General features: G+C 37.0%; 1 protein-coding gene across 1 annotated transcript in view; it reads left to right on the top strand.

Moving 5' to 3' along the window:
• Positions 1 to 17,923, top strand: part of DOP1B (DOP1 leucine zipper like protein B) — a 593,629-nt gene that overhangs the window by 263,289 nt on the left and 312,417 nt on the right. The window contains exon 15 of the mRNA XM_053705165.1: positions 1,128 to 1,399. Coding sequence (XP_053561140.1) covers positions 1,128 to 1,399 — 272 coding nt within the window. The remainder of the gene's footprint in view (positions 1 to 1,127; positions 1,400 to 17,923) is intronic.

The raw sequence follows: 17,923 nt of genomic DNA, 5'->3' as shown, positions 1-17,923 counted from the left end.
AGCTCCATCTGCAGGTTAAAAAAAACAACAATATCAAATCCGCATCAGCAGTGCTAAGTTTATGCTTTGCTTTACTGTGATCTTATGAGATGTCACTGAAATCTCGTAAGATTTCATAGTAAACTTCCTTAAAGTGAGGAGGTAAATAACATGATTGTGCCTGCACATGCCAGATGCAAGCTTCCTTTTAGGTCCTGGGACTAGCATCCTGATTGGTTGCTTAAAGTCTCTTTACAATGAGATGTGGCTACTGAGGACATTTGATTTCTCTATTTTTTTTTTTATTTTTTTTAGCAGAGATGTTCAGATGACGTTTTCTAGTCAGCCTTTTACAGATATGATGCATCACTTTCAAGTGCGTCAACATTTGGGTATCATTTCCCTTTAAGCATAATTAGTACAGTGTTCCAGTTAATTCAGCTACTAGTGTTCCTCAGGGTTCAGTTCTGATGCCTGTTTTGTTTAACATATTGTCAGTAATACTGGTTGTAGGCAGGGGAAGTATTTTTGAAGATGGTGTAAAAATTTGCATGTTATACATTTAGGGCTAGATTACAAGTTGAACGATAAATATTGCTTACACTAAAGCGATAGTTGCGCTCAATTGAATAATACCAGCGCACTCTAATAAATATATACATATATATTTACAGGGAACACACAGTTCCCATAAGCCGCAATGTAAAGGCAGTTTTTAGTGCCGTTTTTTCCCCTCAAACACTCCACACACGCCAACTATAGCCCCCAAAAACTGCATAGTAAAGTTAGTTTAAAAAAAAATGCTGCATTTTTTGTTTGTTTAAAAAGGGACGTCACATGTTATTTTGGGGGCAGCTGGGGGAGTTTTAAAAAAATGAACCAGTGATAGCAATAACCAGCCACTTGTTTTAGCTGGTTATTTATCGCTCACCAGCAAACAGTATAGACAGACATTAGATTAATAAAATAATGTGACAAAAGGTTCACGTACCATTGATTTTGCATTATTTTGCCGTCTATGGATATTCCCCTTGAAAAGCCACTTCACTTTTGTTTATCTCCTTTGTTGTGGTCATTTTGGAACATATATAAATGAGCTGTGCACTGATCAAACAATCACTGGCGATCCTTTCTGTCTTTCCAATAAGGTTCTGGAGATTCCTGCTTCCCATTGTGGTTTAAGGCTCTCATGACAATCTGCTGCTGTGTAAAAGATTGTTATATTCAGAATGTAGCAATTTCTACTCTACTTGAGGTCATCAACCACTCTCAGTCCTTGTCGCTTGTGATGGAAGATCGAATGAAGCGCTCTAAAATCTCCGGATACAGCGGCCTTTTTGGAAAACTGCAGATGGTCACTGTACCGCCTGTCACTCCAGCAGTTCTGAAACTCATGGCTGAAAAAACAGACTTCTATCCGGTATATAAGAAACAGATATATAACTATTAGATGTTTTCAAGAGCTTTGATGTATAGCAGTTAAGGGAACAAGAAAGTAATTTTTTGAAGTGGAAATGAATCGCTACAATGCAAAAAAATCTGCATACAAAATAAATGTTTTAAAAGCATTTAAACTATAATTTTGTTAGCAAATTGCATGTGGTTTTGTGGGACACACCCCTTGAAAAGCCTCTAGACAGTTGTTTATATCCGTGCCTTAAAGTGACATTTAACACTAAATAAATGCTAGATATAATGAAGAATAGATTAGTCTGAGAATAAAATGTAGATCTATTTTTCAAAGTTTCAGTAACTGTTTAAATAGTGACAAAATAAGTGTAAAGTTTTAGTGTCTATAAAACAATGGGAGCTGCCATGTTGTAACTTAGGCTACTTTCTCTGCTTTGGCCAATTAGAGACCATTATAAATAGGTCACTAGAGTGTGCAGCCAATGACTGTGGAATACAACAGTGTTCTGCACTTCCATTTCTAGTGGGAACTGAAAAGCTCACAATTTCAGAATAGAATTACAGGAAAAGAGGACAAAATAAATAATGAAAGTATATTGCAGTGTTTTTTTTATATATATACGATTTATCATTTTATATTAGTCCCTTTAAAGGGCCAGTTAAGGCAAAATTAAATGTTGATAATTCAGGTAGTGCATGCAATTAAACAACTTATTTTGTCAAATTTGTTTGTTCTTTTGGTATCCTTTGTTGAAGGGTAAATCTAGATAGGCTGATGGGAACTGAGGAGTGTGCACGTGTCTTTAGCATTCTATGGCAAAAGTATTTGCAACTGTGTATAACCTTGTTGTAAACATTGTTGCAAACACTGCTGCTAAAGACACGTGCACGCTCCAGAGCTCAGCTAGGATTACTCTTTAGCAAAGGATACCATTGAGGGACCTTACAGTATAGACGAGACGTAGATAATCTCGCCAGATCAGAGAGCTTTGGATCATCCGGCCCTACTGAGTAAGTTCACACTGGTACTTTATACCAAAATAAAGTCAGTCACTTCCCACTTAAGTTAGGCAGTGACCAGAGAGCAGAAAATGCTTTAATCAGTATCGCTTTTTCTGCTGCTGCTAGGTTGGATATAGATGCTATTATATAAGGATAGTTTACAGCTCTGCTGCTGCTAAGTTGGATATAGATGCTATTATAGAAGGATAGTTTACAGCTCTGCTGCTGCGGAGTTGGATATAGATGCTATTATAGAAGGATAGTTTACAGCTCTGCTGCTGCTAAGTTATATATAGATGCTATTATAGAAGGATAGTTTACAGCTCTGCTGCTGCTAAGTTATATATAGATGCTATTATAGAAGGATAGTTTACAGCTCTGCTGCTGCTAAGTTATATACAGATGCTATTATAGAAGGATAGTTTACAGCTCTGCTGCTGCTAAGTTATATATAGATGCTAATATAGAAGGATAGTTTACAGCTCTGGTGCTGCTCAGTTGGATATAGATGCTATTATAGAAGGATAGTTTACAGCTCTGCTGCTGCTGAGTTGGTTATAGATGCTATTATAGAAGGATAGTTTACAGCTCTGCTGCTGCTGAGTTGGATATATATGCTATTATAGAAGGATAGTTTACAGCTCTGCTGCTGCTAAGTTGGTTATATATGCTATTATAGAAGGATAGTTTACAGCTCTGCTACTGCTAAGTTATATATAGATGCTATTATAGAAGGATAGTTTACAGCTCTGCTGTTGAGTTGGATATAGATCCTATTATAGAAGGATAGTTTACAGCTCTGCTGCTAAGTTATATATAGATGCTATTATGGAAGGATAGTTTACAGCTCTGCTGCTGCTAAATTGGATATAGATGCTATTATAGAAGGATAGATTACAGCTCTGCTACTGCTAAGTTATATATAGATGCTATTATTGAAGGATAGTTTACAGCTCTGCTGCTGAGTTGGATATAGATGCTATTATAGAAGGATAGTTTACAGCTCTGCTGCTAAGTTGGATATAGATGCTATTATGGAAGGATAGTTTACAGCTCTGCTGCTGCTAAGTTGGATATAGATGCTATTATAGAAGGATAGATTACAGCTCTGCTGCTGCTAAGTTGGATATAGATGCTATTATAGAAGGATAGTTTACAGCTCTGCTACTGCTAAGTTATATATAGATGCTATTATAGAAGGATAGTTTACAGCTCTGCTGCTGCCAAGTTGGATATAGATGCTATTATAGAAGGATAGATAATAGCTCTGCTGCTGCTGAGTTGGATATATATGCTATTATAGAAGGATAGTTTACATCTCTGCTACTGCTAAGTTATATATAGATGCTATTATAGAAGGATAGTTTACAGCTCTGCTGCTGCTAAGTTGGATATAGATGCTATTATAGAAGGATAGATAATAGCTCTGCTGCTGCTGAGTTGGATACAGATGCTATTATAGAAGGATAGTTTACAGGTCTGCTGCTGCTAAGTTATATATAGATGCTAATATAGAAGGATAGCTTACAGCTCTGCTGCTGCTAAGTTGGATATAGATGCTATTATGGAAGGATGGTTTACAACTCTGCTGCTGCTAAGTTATATATAGATGCTAATATAGAAGGATAGTTTACAGCTCTGCTGCTGCTAAGTTGGATATAGATGCTATTATAGAAGGATAGTTTACAGCTCTGCTGCTGCTGAGTTGGTTATAGATGCTATTATAGAAGGATAGTTTACAGCTCTGCTGCTGTTGAGTTGGATATAGATGCTATTATAGAAGGATAGTTTACAACTCTGCTGCTGCTAAGTTATATATAGATGCTAATATAGAAGGATAGCTTACAGCTCTGCTGCTGCTAAGTTGGATATAGATGCTATTATGGAAGGATGGTTTACAACTCTGCTGCTGCTAAGTTATATATAGATGCTAATATAGAAGGATAGTTTACAGCTCTGCTGCTGCTAAGTTGGATATAGATGCTATTATAGAAGGATAGTTTACAGCTCTGCTGCTGCTGAGTTGGTTATAGATGCTATTATAGAAGGATAGTTTACAGCTCTGCTGCTGCTGAGTTGGATATAGATGCTATTATAGAAGGATAGTTTACAGCTCTGCTGCTGCTAAGTTATATATAGATGCTATTATAGAAGGATAGTTTACAGCTCTGCTGATGCTGAATTGGATATAGATGCTATTATAGAAGGATAGTTTACAGCTCTGCTGCTGCTGAGTTGGATATAGATGCTATTATAGAATGATAGTTTACAGCTCTGCTGCTACTAAGTTATATATAGATGCTATTATAGAAGGATAGTTTACAGCTCTGCTGCTGCTGAGTTGGATATAGATGCTATTATAGAAGGATAGATAATAGCTCTGCTGCTGCTGAGTTGGATATAGATGATATTATAGAAAGATAGTTTACAGCTCTGCTGCTGCTAAGTTATATATAGATGCTAATATAGAAGGATAGTTTACAGCTCTGCTGCTGCTAAGTTGGATATAGATGCTATTATGGAAGGATAGTTTACAACTCTGCTGCTGCTAAGTTATATATAGATGCTAATATAGAAGGATAGATTACAGCTCTGCTGCTGCTAAGTTGGATATAGATGCTATTATAGAAGGATAGTTTCAGGCTCTGCTGCTGCTGAGTTGGTTATATATGCTATTATAGAAGGATAGTTTACAGCTCTGCTGCTGCTGAGTTATATATAGATGCTATTATAGAAGGATAGTTTACAGCTCTGCTGCTGCTGAGTTGGATATAGATACTATTATAGAAGGATAGTTTACAGCTCTGCTGCGGCTAAGTTATATATAGATGCTATTATAGAAGGATAGTTTACAGCTCTGCTGCTGCAGAGTTGGATATAGATGCTATTATAGAAGGATAGATAATAGCTCTGCTGCTGCTGAGTTGGATATAGATGCTATTATAGAAGGATAGTTTACAGCTCTGCTGCTGCTGAGTTGGATATAGATGCTATTATAGAAGGATAGATAATAGCTCTGCTGCTGCTGAGTTGGATATAGATGCTATTATAGAAGGATAGTTTACAGCTCTGCTGCTGCTGAGTTGGATATATATGCTATTATAGAAGGATAGTTTACAGCTCTGCTGCTGCTGAGTTGGATATAGATGCTATTATAGAAGGATAGTTTACAGCTCTGCTGCTGCTAAGTTGGATATAGATGCTATTATAGAAGGATAGTTTACAGCTCTGCTGCTGCTGAGTTGGATATAGATGCTATTATAGAAGGATAGTTTACAGCTCTGCTGCTGCTGAGTTGGATATAGATGCTATTATAGAAGGATAGTTTACAGCTCTGCTACTGCTAAGTTATATATAGATGCTATTATAGAAGGATAGTTTACAGCTCTGCTGCTGAGTTGGATATAGATGCTATTATAGAAGGATAGTTTACAGCTCTGCTGCTAAGTTGGATATAGATGCTATTATGGAAGGATAGTTTACAGCTCTGCTGCTGCTTAGTTGGATATAGATGCTAAAATAGAAGGATAGTTTACAGCTCTGCTGCTGCTGCTAAGTTGGATATAGATGCTATTGTAGAAGGATAGATTACAGCTCTGCTGCTGCTAAGTTGGATATAGATGCTATTATAGAAGGATAGTTTACAGCTCTGCTACTGCTAAGTTATATATAGATGCTATTATAGAAGGATAGTTTACAGCTCTGCTGCTGAGTTGGATATAGATGCTATTATAGAAGGATAGTTTACAGCTCTGCTGCTGCTGAGTTGGATATAGATGCTATTATAGAAGGATAGTTTACAGCTCTGCTGCTGCTGAGTTGGATATAGATGCTATTATAGAATGATAGATAATAGCTCTGCTGTTGCTGAGTTGGATATAGATGCTATTATAGAAGGATAGTTTACAGTTCTGCTGCTGCTAAGTTATATATAGATGCTATTATAGAAGGATAGTTTACAGCTCTGCTGCTGCTAAGTTGGATATAGATGCTATTATAGAAGGATAGTTTACAGCTCTGCTGCTGCTGAGTTGGATATAGATGCTATTATAGAAGGAAAGATAATAGCTCTGCTGTTGCTGAGTTGGATATAGATGCTATTATAGAAGGATAGTTTACAGCTCTGCTGCTGCTAAGTTAAATATAGATGCTAATATAGAAGGATAGTTTACAGCTCTGCTGCTGCTAAGTTGGATATAGATGCTATTATAGAAGGATAGATAATAGCTCTGCTGCTGCTGAGTTGCATATAGATGCTATTATAGAAGGATAGTTTACAGCTCTGCTACTGCTAAGTTATATATAGATGCTATTATAGAAGGATAGTTTACAACTCTGCTGCTGCTAAGTTATATATAGATGCTAATTTAGAAGGATAGTTTACAGCTCTGCTGCTGCTGCTAAGTTGGATATAGATGCTATTATGGAAGGATGGTTTACAACTCTGCTGCTGCTAAGTTATATATAGATGCTAATATAGAAGGATAGTTTACAGCTCTGCTGCTGCTAAGTTGGATATAGATGCTATTATAGAAGGATAGTTTACAGCTCTGCTGCTGCTGAGTTGGTTATAGATGCTATTATAGAAGGATAGTTTACAGCTCTGCTGCTGCTGAGTTGGATATAGATGCTATTATAGAAGGATAGTTTACAGCTCTGCTACTGCTAAGTTATATATAGATGCTATTATAGAAGGATAGTTTATAGCTCTGCTGCTGCTGAGTTGGATATAGATGCTATTATAGAAGGATAGTTTACAGCTCTGCTGCTGCGGAGTTGGATATAGATGCTATTATAGAAGGATAGTTTACAGCTCTGCTGCTGCTAAGTTATATATAGATGCTATTATAGAAGGATAGTTTACAGCTCTGCTGCTGCTGAGTTGGATATAGATGCTATTATAGAAGGATAGATAATAGCTCTGCTGCTGCTGAGTTGGATATAGATGCTATTATAGAAGGATAGATAATAGCTCTGCTGCTGCTGAGTTGGATATAGATGCTATTATAGAAGGATAGTTTACAGCTCTGCTGCTGCTGAGTTGGATATAGATGCTATTATAGAAGGAAAGATAATAGCTCTGCTGTTGCTGAGTTGGATATAGATGCTATTATAGAAGGATAGTTTACAGCTCTGCTGCTGCTAAGTTGGATATAGATGCTATTATAGAAGGATAGTTTACAGCTCTGCTGCTGCTGAGTTGGATATAGATGCTATTATAGAAGGAAAGATAATAGCTCTGCTGTTGCTGAGTTGGATATAGATGCTATTATAGAAGGATAGTTTACAGCTCTGCTGCTGCTAAGTTAAATATAGATGCTAATATAGAAGGATAGTTTACAGCTCTGCTGCTGCTAAGTTGGATATAGATGCTATTATAGAAGGATAGATAATAGCTCTGCTGCTGCTGAGTTGGATATAGATGCTATTATAGAAGGATAGATAATAGCTCTGCTGCTGCTGAGTTGGATATAGATGCTATTATAGAAGGATAGTTTACAGTTTTGCTGCTGCTGAGTTGGATATAGATGCTATTATAGAAGGATAGTTTACAGCTCTGCTGCTGCTAAGTTGGATATAGATGCTATTATAGAAGGATAGTTTACAGCTCTGCTGCTGCTGAGTTGGATATAGATGCTATTATAGAAGGATAGATAATAGCTCTGCTGTTGCTGAGTTGGATATAGATGCTATTATAGAAGGATAGTTTACAGTTCTGCTGCTGCTAAGTTATATATAGATGCTATTATAGAAGGATAGTTTACAGCTCTGCTGCTGCTAAGTTGGATATAGATGCTATTATAGAAGGATAGTTTACAACTCTGCTGCTGCTGAGTTGGATATAGATGCTATTATAGAAGGATAGATAATAGCTCTGCTGTTGCTGAGTTGGATATAGATGCTATTATAGAAGGATAGTTTACAGCTCTGCTGCTGCTAAGTTATATATAGATGCTAATATAGAAGGATAGTTTACAGCTCTGCTGCTGCTAAGTTGGATATAGATGCTATTATAGAAGGATAGATAATAGCTCTGCTGCTGCTGAGTTGGATATAGATGCTATTATAGAAGGATAGTTTACAGCTCTGCTACTGCTAAGTTATATATAGATGCTATTATAGAAGGATAGTTTACAACTCTGCTGCTGCTAAGTTATATATAGATGCTAATTTAGAAGGATAGTTTACAGCTCTGCTGCTTCTGCTAAGTTGGATATAGATGCTATTATGGAAGGATGGTTTACAACTCTGCTGCTGCTAAGTTATATATAGATGCTAATATAGAAGGATAGTTTACAGCTCTGCTGCTGCTAAGTTGGATATAGATGCTATTATAGAAGGATAGTTTACAGCTCTGCTGCTGCTGAGTTGGTTATAGATGCTATTATAGAAGGATAGTTTACAGCTCTGCTGCTGCTGAGTTGGATATAGATGCTATTATAGAAGGATAGTTTACAGCTCTGCTACTGCTAAGTTATATATAGATGCTATTATAGAAGGATAGTTTACAGCTCTGCTGCTGCTGAGTTGGATATAGATGCTATTATAGAAGGATAGTTTACAGCTCTGCTGCTGCGGAGTTGGATATAGATGCTATTATAGAAGGATAGTTTACAGCTCTGCTGCTGCTAAGTTATATATAGATGCTATTATAGAAGGATAGTTTACAGCTCTGCTGCTGCTGAGTTGGATATAGATGCTATTATAGAAGGATAGATAATAGCTCTGCTGCTGCTGAGTTGGATATAGATGCTATTATAGAAGGATAGTTTACAGCTCTGCTGCTGCTAAGTTGCATATAGATGCTATTATGGAAGGATAGTTTACAACTCTGCTGCTGCTAAGTTATATATAGATGCTAATATAGAAGGATAGATTACAGCTCTGCTGCTGCTAAGTTGGATATAGACGCTATTATAGAAGGATAGTTTACAGCTCTGCTGCTGCTAAGTTATATATAGATGCTATTATAGAAGGATAGTTTACAGCTCTGCTGCTGCTGAGTTGGATATAGATGCTATTATAGAAGGATAGTTTACAGCTCTGCTGCTGAGTTGGATATAGATGCTATTATAGAAGGATAGTTTACAGCTCTGCTGCTGCTAAGTTATATATAGATGCTATTATAGAAGGATAGTTTACAGCTCTGCTGCTGCTAAGTTGGATATAGATGCTATTATAGAAGGATAGTTTACAGCTCTGCTGCTGCTGAGTTGGATATAGATGCTATTATAGAAGGATAGTTTACAGCTCTGCTGCTGCTAAGTTATATATAGATGCTATTATAGAAGGATAGTTTACAGCTCTGCTGCTGCTGAGTTGGATATAGATGCTATTATAGAAAGATAGATAATAGCTCTGCTGTTGCTGAGTTGGATATAGATGCTATTATAGAAGGATAGTTTACAGCTCTGCTGCTGCTGAGTTGGATATAGATGCTATTATAGAAGGATAGATAATAGCTCTGCTGCTGCTGAGTTGGATATAGATGCTATTATAGAAGGATAGTTTACAGCTCTGCTGCTGCTGAGTTGGATACAGATGTTATTATAGAAGGATAGATAATAGCTCTGCTGCTGCTGAGTTGGATATAGATGCTATTATAGAAGGATAGTTTACAGCTCTGCTGCTGCTAAGTTATATATAGATGCTATTATAGAAGGATAGTTTACAGCTCTGCTGCTGCTGAGTTGGATATAGATGCTATTATAGAAGGATAGATAATAGCTCTGCTGCTGCTGAGTTGGATATAGATGCTATTATAGAAGGATAGATAATAGCTCTGCTGCTGCTGAGTTGGATATAGATGCTATTATAGAAGGATAGTTTACAGCTCTGCTGCTGCTGAGTTGGATATAGATGCTATTATAGAAGGATAGATAATAGCTCTGCTGCTGCTGAGTTGGATATAGATGCTATTATAGAAGGATAGTTTACAGCTCTGCTGCTGCTGAGTTGGATATAGATGCTATTATAGAAGGATAGTTTACAGCTCTGCTGCTGCTAAGTTGGATATAGATGCTATTATAGAAGGATAGTTTACAGCTCTGCTGCTGCTGAGTTGGATATAGATGCTATTATAGAAGGATAGATAATAGCTCTGCTGTTGCTGAGTTGGATATAGATGCTATTATAGAAGGATAGTTTACAGTTCTGCTGCTGCTAAGTTATATATAGATGCTATTATAGAAGGATAGTTTACAGCTCTGCTGCTGCTAAGTTGGATATAGATGCTATTATAGAAGGATAGTTTACAACTCTGCTGCTGCTGAGTTGGATATAGATGCTATTATAGAAGGATAGATAATAGCTCTGCTGTTGCTGAGTTGGATATAGATGCTATTATAGAAGGATAGTTTACAGCTCTGCTGCTGCTAAGTTATATATAGATGCTAATATAGAAGGATAGTTTACAGCTCTGCTGCTGCTAATTTGGATATAGATGCTATTATAGAAGGATAGATAATAGCTCTGCTGCTGCTGAGTTGGATATAGATGCTATTATAGAAGGATAGTTTACAGCTCTGCTACTGCTAAGTTATATATAGATGCTATTATAGAAGGATAGTTTACAACTCTGCTGCTGCTAAGTTATATATAGATGCTAATTTAGAAGGATAGTTTACAGCTCTGCTGCTGCTGCTAAGTTGGATATAGATGCTATTATGGAAGGATGGTTTACAACTCTGCTGCTGCTAAGTTATATATAGATGCTAATATAGAAGGATAGTTTACAGCTCTGCTGCTGCTAAGTTGGATATAGATGCTATTATAGAAGGATAGTTTACAGCTCTGCTGCTGCTGAGTTGGTTATAGATGCTATTATAGAAGGATAGTTTACAGCTCTGCTGCTGCTGAGTTGGATATAGATGCTATTATAGAAGGATAGTTTACAGCTCTGCTACTGCTAAGTTATATATAGATGCTATTATAGAAGGATAGTTTACAGCTCTGCTGCTGCTGAGTTGGATATAGATGCTATTATAGAAGGATAGTTTACAGCTCTGCTGCTGCGGAGTTGGATATAGATGCTATTATAGAAGGATAGTTTACAGCTCTGCTGCTGCTAAGTTATATATAGATGCTATTATAGAAGGATAGTTTACAGCTCTGCTGCTGCTGAGTTGGATATAGATGCTATTATAGAAGGATAGATAATAGCTCTGCTGCTGCTGAGTTGGATATAGATGCTATTATAGAAGGATAGTTTACAGCTCTGCTGCTGCTAAGTTATATTTAGATGCTAATATAGAAGGATAGTTTACAGCTCTGCTGCTGCTAAGTTGCATATAGATGCTATTATGGAAGGATAGTTTACAACTCTGCTGCTGCTAAGTTATATATAGATGCTAATATAGAAGGATAGATTACAGCTCTGCTGCTGCTAAGTTGGATATAGACGCTATTATAGAAGGATAGTTTACAGCTCTGCTGCTGCTAAGTTATATATAGATGCTATTATAGAAGGATAGTTTACAGCTCTGCTGCTGCTGAGTTGGATATAGATGCTATTATAGAAGGATAGTTTACAGCTCTGCTGCTAAGTTGGATATAGATGCTATTATAGAAGGATAGTTTACAGCTCTGCTGCTGCTAAGTTGGATATAGATGCTATTATAGAAGGATAGTTTACAGCTCTGCTGCTGCTGAGTTGGATATAGATGCTATTATAGAAGGATAGTTTACAGCTCTGCTGCTGCTAAGTTATATATAGATGCTATTATAGAAGGATAGTTTACAGCTCTGCTGCTGCTGAGTTGGATATAGATGCTATTATAGAAAGATAGATAATAGCTCTGCTGTTGCTGAGTTGGATATAGATGCTATTATAGAAGGATAGTTTACAGCTCTGCTGCTGCTGAGTTGGATATAGATGCTATTATAGAAGGATAGATAATAGCTCTGCTGCTGCTGAGTTGGATATAGATGCTATTATAGAAGGATAGTTTACAGCTCTGCTGCTGCTGAGTTGGATATAGATGCTATTATAGAAGGATAGTTTACAGCTCTGCTGCTGCTGAGTTGGATATAGATGCTATTATAGAAGGATAGTTTACAGCTCTGCTAAGTTGGATATAGATGCTATTATAGAAGGATAGTTTACAGCTCTGCTGCTGCTAAGTTGGATATAGATGCTAATATAGAAGGATAGTTTACAGCTCTGCTGCTGCTAAGTTGGATATAGATGCTATTATAGAAGGATAGTTTACAGCTCTGCTGCTGCTGAGTTGGATATAGATGCTATTATAGAAGGATAGTTTACAGCTCTGCTGCTGCTGAGTTGGATATAGATGCTATTATAGAAGGATAGTTTACAGCTCTGCTGCTGCTACGTTATATATAGATGCTATTATAGAAGGATAGTTTACAGCTCTGCTGCTGCTAAGTTGGATATAGATGCTATTATGGAAGGATAGTTTACAACTCTGCTGCTGCTAAGTTATATATAGATGCTAATATAGAAGGATAGTTTACAGCTCTGCTGCTGCTAAGTTGGATATAGATGCTATTATAGAAGGATAGTTTACAGCTCTGCTGCTGCTGAGTTATATATAGATGCTATTATAGAAGGATAGTTTACAACTCTGCTGCTGCTAAGTTATATATAGATGCTATTATAGAAGGATAGTTTACAGCTCTGCTGCTGCTGAGTTGGATATAGATGCTATTATAGAAGGATAGTTTACAGCTCTGCTGCTGCGGAGTTGGATATAGATGCTATTATAGAAGGATAGTTTACAGCTCTGCTGCTGCTAAGTTATATATAGATGCTATTATAGAAGGATAGTTTACAGCTCTGCTGCTGCTGAGTTGGATATAGATGCTATTATAGAAGGATAGATAATAGCTCTGCTGCTGCTGAGTTGGATATAGATGCTATTATAGAAGGATAGTTTACAGCTCTGCTGCTGCTAAGTTATATATAGATGCTAATATAGAAGGATAGTTTACAGCTCTGCTGCTGCTAAGTTGCATATAGATGCTATTATGGAAGGATAGTTTACAACTCTGCTGCTGCTAAGTTATATATAGATGCTAATATAGAAGGATAGATTACAGCTCTGCTGCTGCTAAGTTGGATATAGACGCTATTATAGAAGGATAGTTTACAGCTCTGCTGCTGCTAAGTTATATATAGATGCTATTATAGAAGGATAGTTTACAGCTCTGCTGCTGCTGAGTTGGATATAGATGCTATTATAGAAGGATAGTTTACAGCTCTGCTGCTGCTAAGTTGGATATAGATGCTATTATAGAAGGATAGTTTACAGCTCTGCTGCTGCTAAGTTATATATAGATGCTATTATAGAAGGATAGTTTACAGCTCTGCTGCTGCTAAGTTGGATATAGATGCTATTATAGAAGGATAGTTTACAGCTCTGCTGCTGCTGAGTTGGATATAGATGCTATTATAGAAGGATAGTTTACAGCTCTGCTGCTGCTAAGTTATATATAGATGCTATTATAGAAGGATAGTTTACAGCTCTGCTGCTGCTGAGTTGGATATAGATGCTATTATAGAAAGATAGATAATAGCTCTGCTGTTGCTGAGTTGGATATAGATGCTATTATAGAAGGATAGTTTACAGCTCTGCTGCTGCTGAGTTGGATATAGATGCTATTATAGAAGGATAGATAATAGCTCTGCTGCTGCTGAGTTGGATATAGATGCTATTATAGAAGGATAGTTTACAGCTCTGCTGCTGCTGAGTTGGATATAGATGCTATTATAGAAGGATAGTTTACAGCTCTGCTGCTGCTGAGTTGGATATAGATGCTATTATAGAAGGATAGTTTACAGCTCTGCTAAGTTGGATATAGATGCTATTATAGAAGGATAGTTTACAGCTCTGCTGCTGCTAAGTTGGATATAGATGCTAATATAGAAGGATAGTTTACAGCTCTGCTGCTGCTAAGTTGGATATAGATGCTATTATAGAAGGATAGTTTACAGCTCTGCTGCTGCTGAGTTGGATATAGATGCTATTATAGAAGGATAGTTTACAGCTCTGCTGCTGCTGAGTTGGATATAGATGCTATTATAGAAGGATAGTTTACAGCTCTGCTGCTGCTAAGTTATATATAGATGCTATTATAGAAGGATAGTTTACAGCTCTGCTGCTGCTAAGTTGGATATAGATGCTATTATGGAAGGATAGTTTACAACTCTGCTGCTGCTAAGTTATATATAGATGCTAATATAGAAGGATAGTTTACAGCTCTGCTGCTGCTAAGTTGGATATAACAGAGCAGAAAAAAAGGGCGCCTCCTAGTGTAGCCAATTTTTATAAAAGGAATAATGCAAAAGTAAGCATACTCACAATGTGTGAAGGCAGAGATAATGCCTAGGTGAACGTTCTGGGAACTTCACAGTGTCCCAGCTAACTGTGCACTTTGCTGAGGGCTGCTCCTCCCAAACGCAGAAAGGATATCTGTAATCTGGAAATCAAGAGAGAAAACAAGAGGGCGACCCCTAGTGCAAATCAATGTGGAACCAGTGATGAATATCTGTTGCAGCTTGCGAATGGATACTCACAGAAAGTATTGCACCCTATAGTGCAAATGAAGCATACTAGGAATAATATGGTGTCCTAGTGCACAAATCCGCCCAAAAGCACTGTCGTGATGAGAGGTGAACTTCAAATATATCAGGTTGATGAAAAAACAGAGAACTCCAGTATCGATAAAAAAAGTTTAATTAAAAAAATACACAGATCTACAATGACATCTGTAGTAAAATTACTACAGATGTCATTGTAGATCTGTGTATTTTTTTAATTAAACTTTTTTTATCGATACTGGAGTTCTCTGTTTTTTCATCAACCTGATATATTTGAAGTTCACCTCTCATCACGACAGTGCTTTTGGGCGGATTTGTGCACTAGGACACCATATTATTCCTAGTATGCTTCATTTGCACTATAGGGTGCAATACTTTCTGTGAGTATCCATTCGCAAGCTGCAACAGATATTCATCACTGGTTCCACATTGATTTGCACTAGGGGTCGCCCTCTTGTTTTCTCTCTTAAGTTGGATATAGATGCTATTATAGAAGGATAGTTTACAGCTCTGCTGCTGCTGAGTTATATATAGATGCTATTATAGAAGGATAGTTTACAACTCTGCTGCTGCTAAGTTATATATAGATGCTAATATAGAAGGATAGTTTACAGCTCTGCTGCTGCTAAGTTGGATATAGATGCTATTATGGAAGGATGGTTTACAACTCTGCTGCTGCTAAGTTATATATAGATGCTAATATAGAAGGATAGTTTACAGCTCTGCTGCTGCTAAGTTGGATATAGATGCTATTATAGAAGGATAGTTTACAGTTCTGCTGCTGCTAAGTTATATATAGATGCTATTATAGAAGGATCGTTTACAGCTCTGCTGCTGCTGAGTTGGATATAGATGCTATTATAGAAGGATAGTTTACAGCTCTGCTGCTGCTAAGTTATATATAGATGCTATTATAGAAGGATAGTTTACAGCTCTGCTGCTGCTGAGTTGGATACAGATGCTATTATAGAAGGATAGATAATAGCTCTGCTGCTGCTGAGTTGGATATAGATGCTATTATAGAAGGATAGTTTACAGCTCTGCTGCTGCTAAGTTATATATAGATGCTAATATAGAAGGATAGATTACAGCTCTGCTGCTGCTAAGTTGGATATAGATGCTATTATAGAAGGATAGTTTACAGCTCTGCTGCTGCTGAGTTGGTTATAGATGCTATTATAGAAGGATAGTTTACAGCTCTGCTGCTGCTGAGTTGGATATAGATGCTATTATAGAAGGATAGTTTACAGCTCTGCTGCTGCTAAGTTATATATAGATGCTATTATAGAAGGATAGTTTACAGCTCTGCTGCTGCTGAGTTGGATATAGATGCTATTATAGAAGGATAGTTTACAGCTCTGCTGCTGCTGAGTTGGATATAGATGCTACTATAGAAGGATAGTTTACAGCTCTGCTGCTGCTAAGTTATATATAGATGCTATTATAGAAGGATAGTTTACAGCTCTGCTGCTGCTGAGTTGGATATAGATGCTATTATAGAAGGATAGATAATAGCTCTGCTGCTGCTGAGTTGGATATAGATGCTATTATAGAAGGATAGTTTACAGCTCTGCTGCTGCTGAGTTGGATATAGATGCTATTATAGAAGGATAGATAATAGCTCTGCTGCTGCTGAGTTGGATATAGATGCTATTATAGAAGGATAGTTTACAGCTCTGCTGCTGCTGAGTTGGATATAGATGCTATTATAGAAGGATAGTTTACAGCTCTGCTGCTGCTGAGTTGGATATAGATGCTATTATAGAAGGATAGTTTACAGCTCTGCTGCTGCTAAGTTGGATATAGATGCTATTATATAAGGATAGTTTACAGCTCTGCTGCTGCTGAGTTGGATATAGATGCTATTATAGAAGGATAGATAATAGCTCTGCTGTTGCTGAGTTGGATATAGATGCTATTATAGAAGGATAGTTTACAGTTCTGCTGCTGCTAAGTTATATATAGATGCTATTATAGAAGGATAGTTTACAGCTCTGCTGCTGCTAAGTTGGATATAGATGCTATTATAGAAGGATAGTTTACAGCTCTGCTGCTGTTGAGTTGGATATAGATGCTATTATAGAAGGATAGATAATAGCTCTGCTGTTGCTGAGTTGGATATAGATGCTATTATAGAAAGATAGTTTACAGCTCTGCTGCTGCTAAGTTGGATATAGATGCTATTATTGAAGGATAGTTTACAGCTCTGCTGCTGCTAAGTTGGATATAGATGCTATTATAGAAGGATAGTATACAGTTCTGCTGCTGCTAAGATATATATAGATGCTATTATAGAAGGATAGTTTACAGATCTGCTGCTGCTAAGTTGGATATAGATGCTATTATAGAAGGATAGTTTACAGCTCTGCTGCTGCTAAGTTGGATATAGATGCTAATATAGAAGGATAGTTTACAGCTCTGCTACTGCTAAGTTATATATAGATGCTATTATAGAAGGATAGTTTACAGCTCTGCTGCTGCCAAGTTGGATATAGATGCTATTATAGAAGGATAGATAATAGCTCTGCTGCTGCTGAGTTGGATATAGATGCTATTATAGAAGGATAGTTTACAGCTCTGCTACTGCTAAGTTATATATAGATGCTATTATAGAAGGATAGTTTACAGCTCTGCTGCTGCTAAGTTGGATATAGATGCTATTATAGAAGGATAGATAATAGCTCTGCTGCTGCTGAGTTGGATATAGATGCTATTATAGAAGGATAGTTTACAGCTCTGCTACTGCTAAGTTATATATAGATGCTATTATAGAAGGATAGTTTACAACTCTGCTGCTGCTAAGTTATATATAGATGCTAATTTAGAAGGATAGTTTACAGCTCTGCTGCTGCTGCTAAGTTGGATATCGATGCTATTATGGAAGGATGGTTTACAACTCTGCTGCTGCTAAGTTATATATAGATGCTAATATAGAAGGATAGTTTACAGCTCTGCTGCTGCTAAGTTGGA

This window comes from Bombina bombina, chromosome 3 (genome assembly GCF_027579735.1).
Source record: "Bombina bombina isolate aBomBom1 chromosome 3, aBomBom1.pri, whole genome shotgun sequence".
Taxonomy (NCBI): domain Eukaryota; kingdom Metazoa; phylum Chordata; class Amphibia; order Anura; family Bombinatoridae; genus Bombina; species Bombina bombina.
This window is presented reverse-complemented; position numbering and strand designations above follow the sequence as displayed.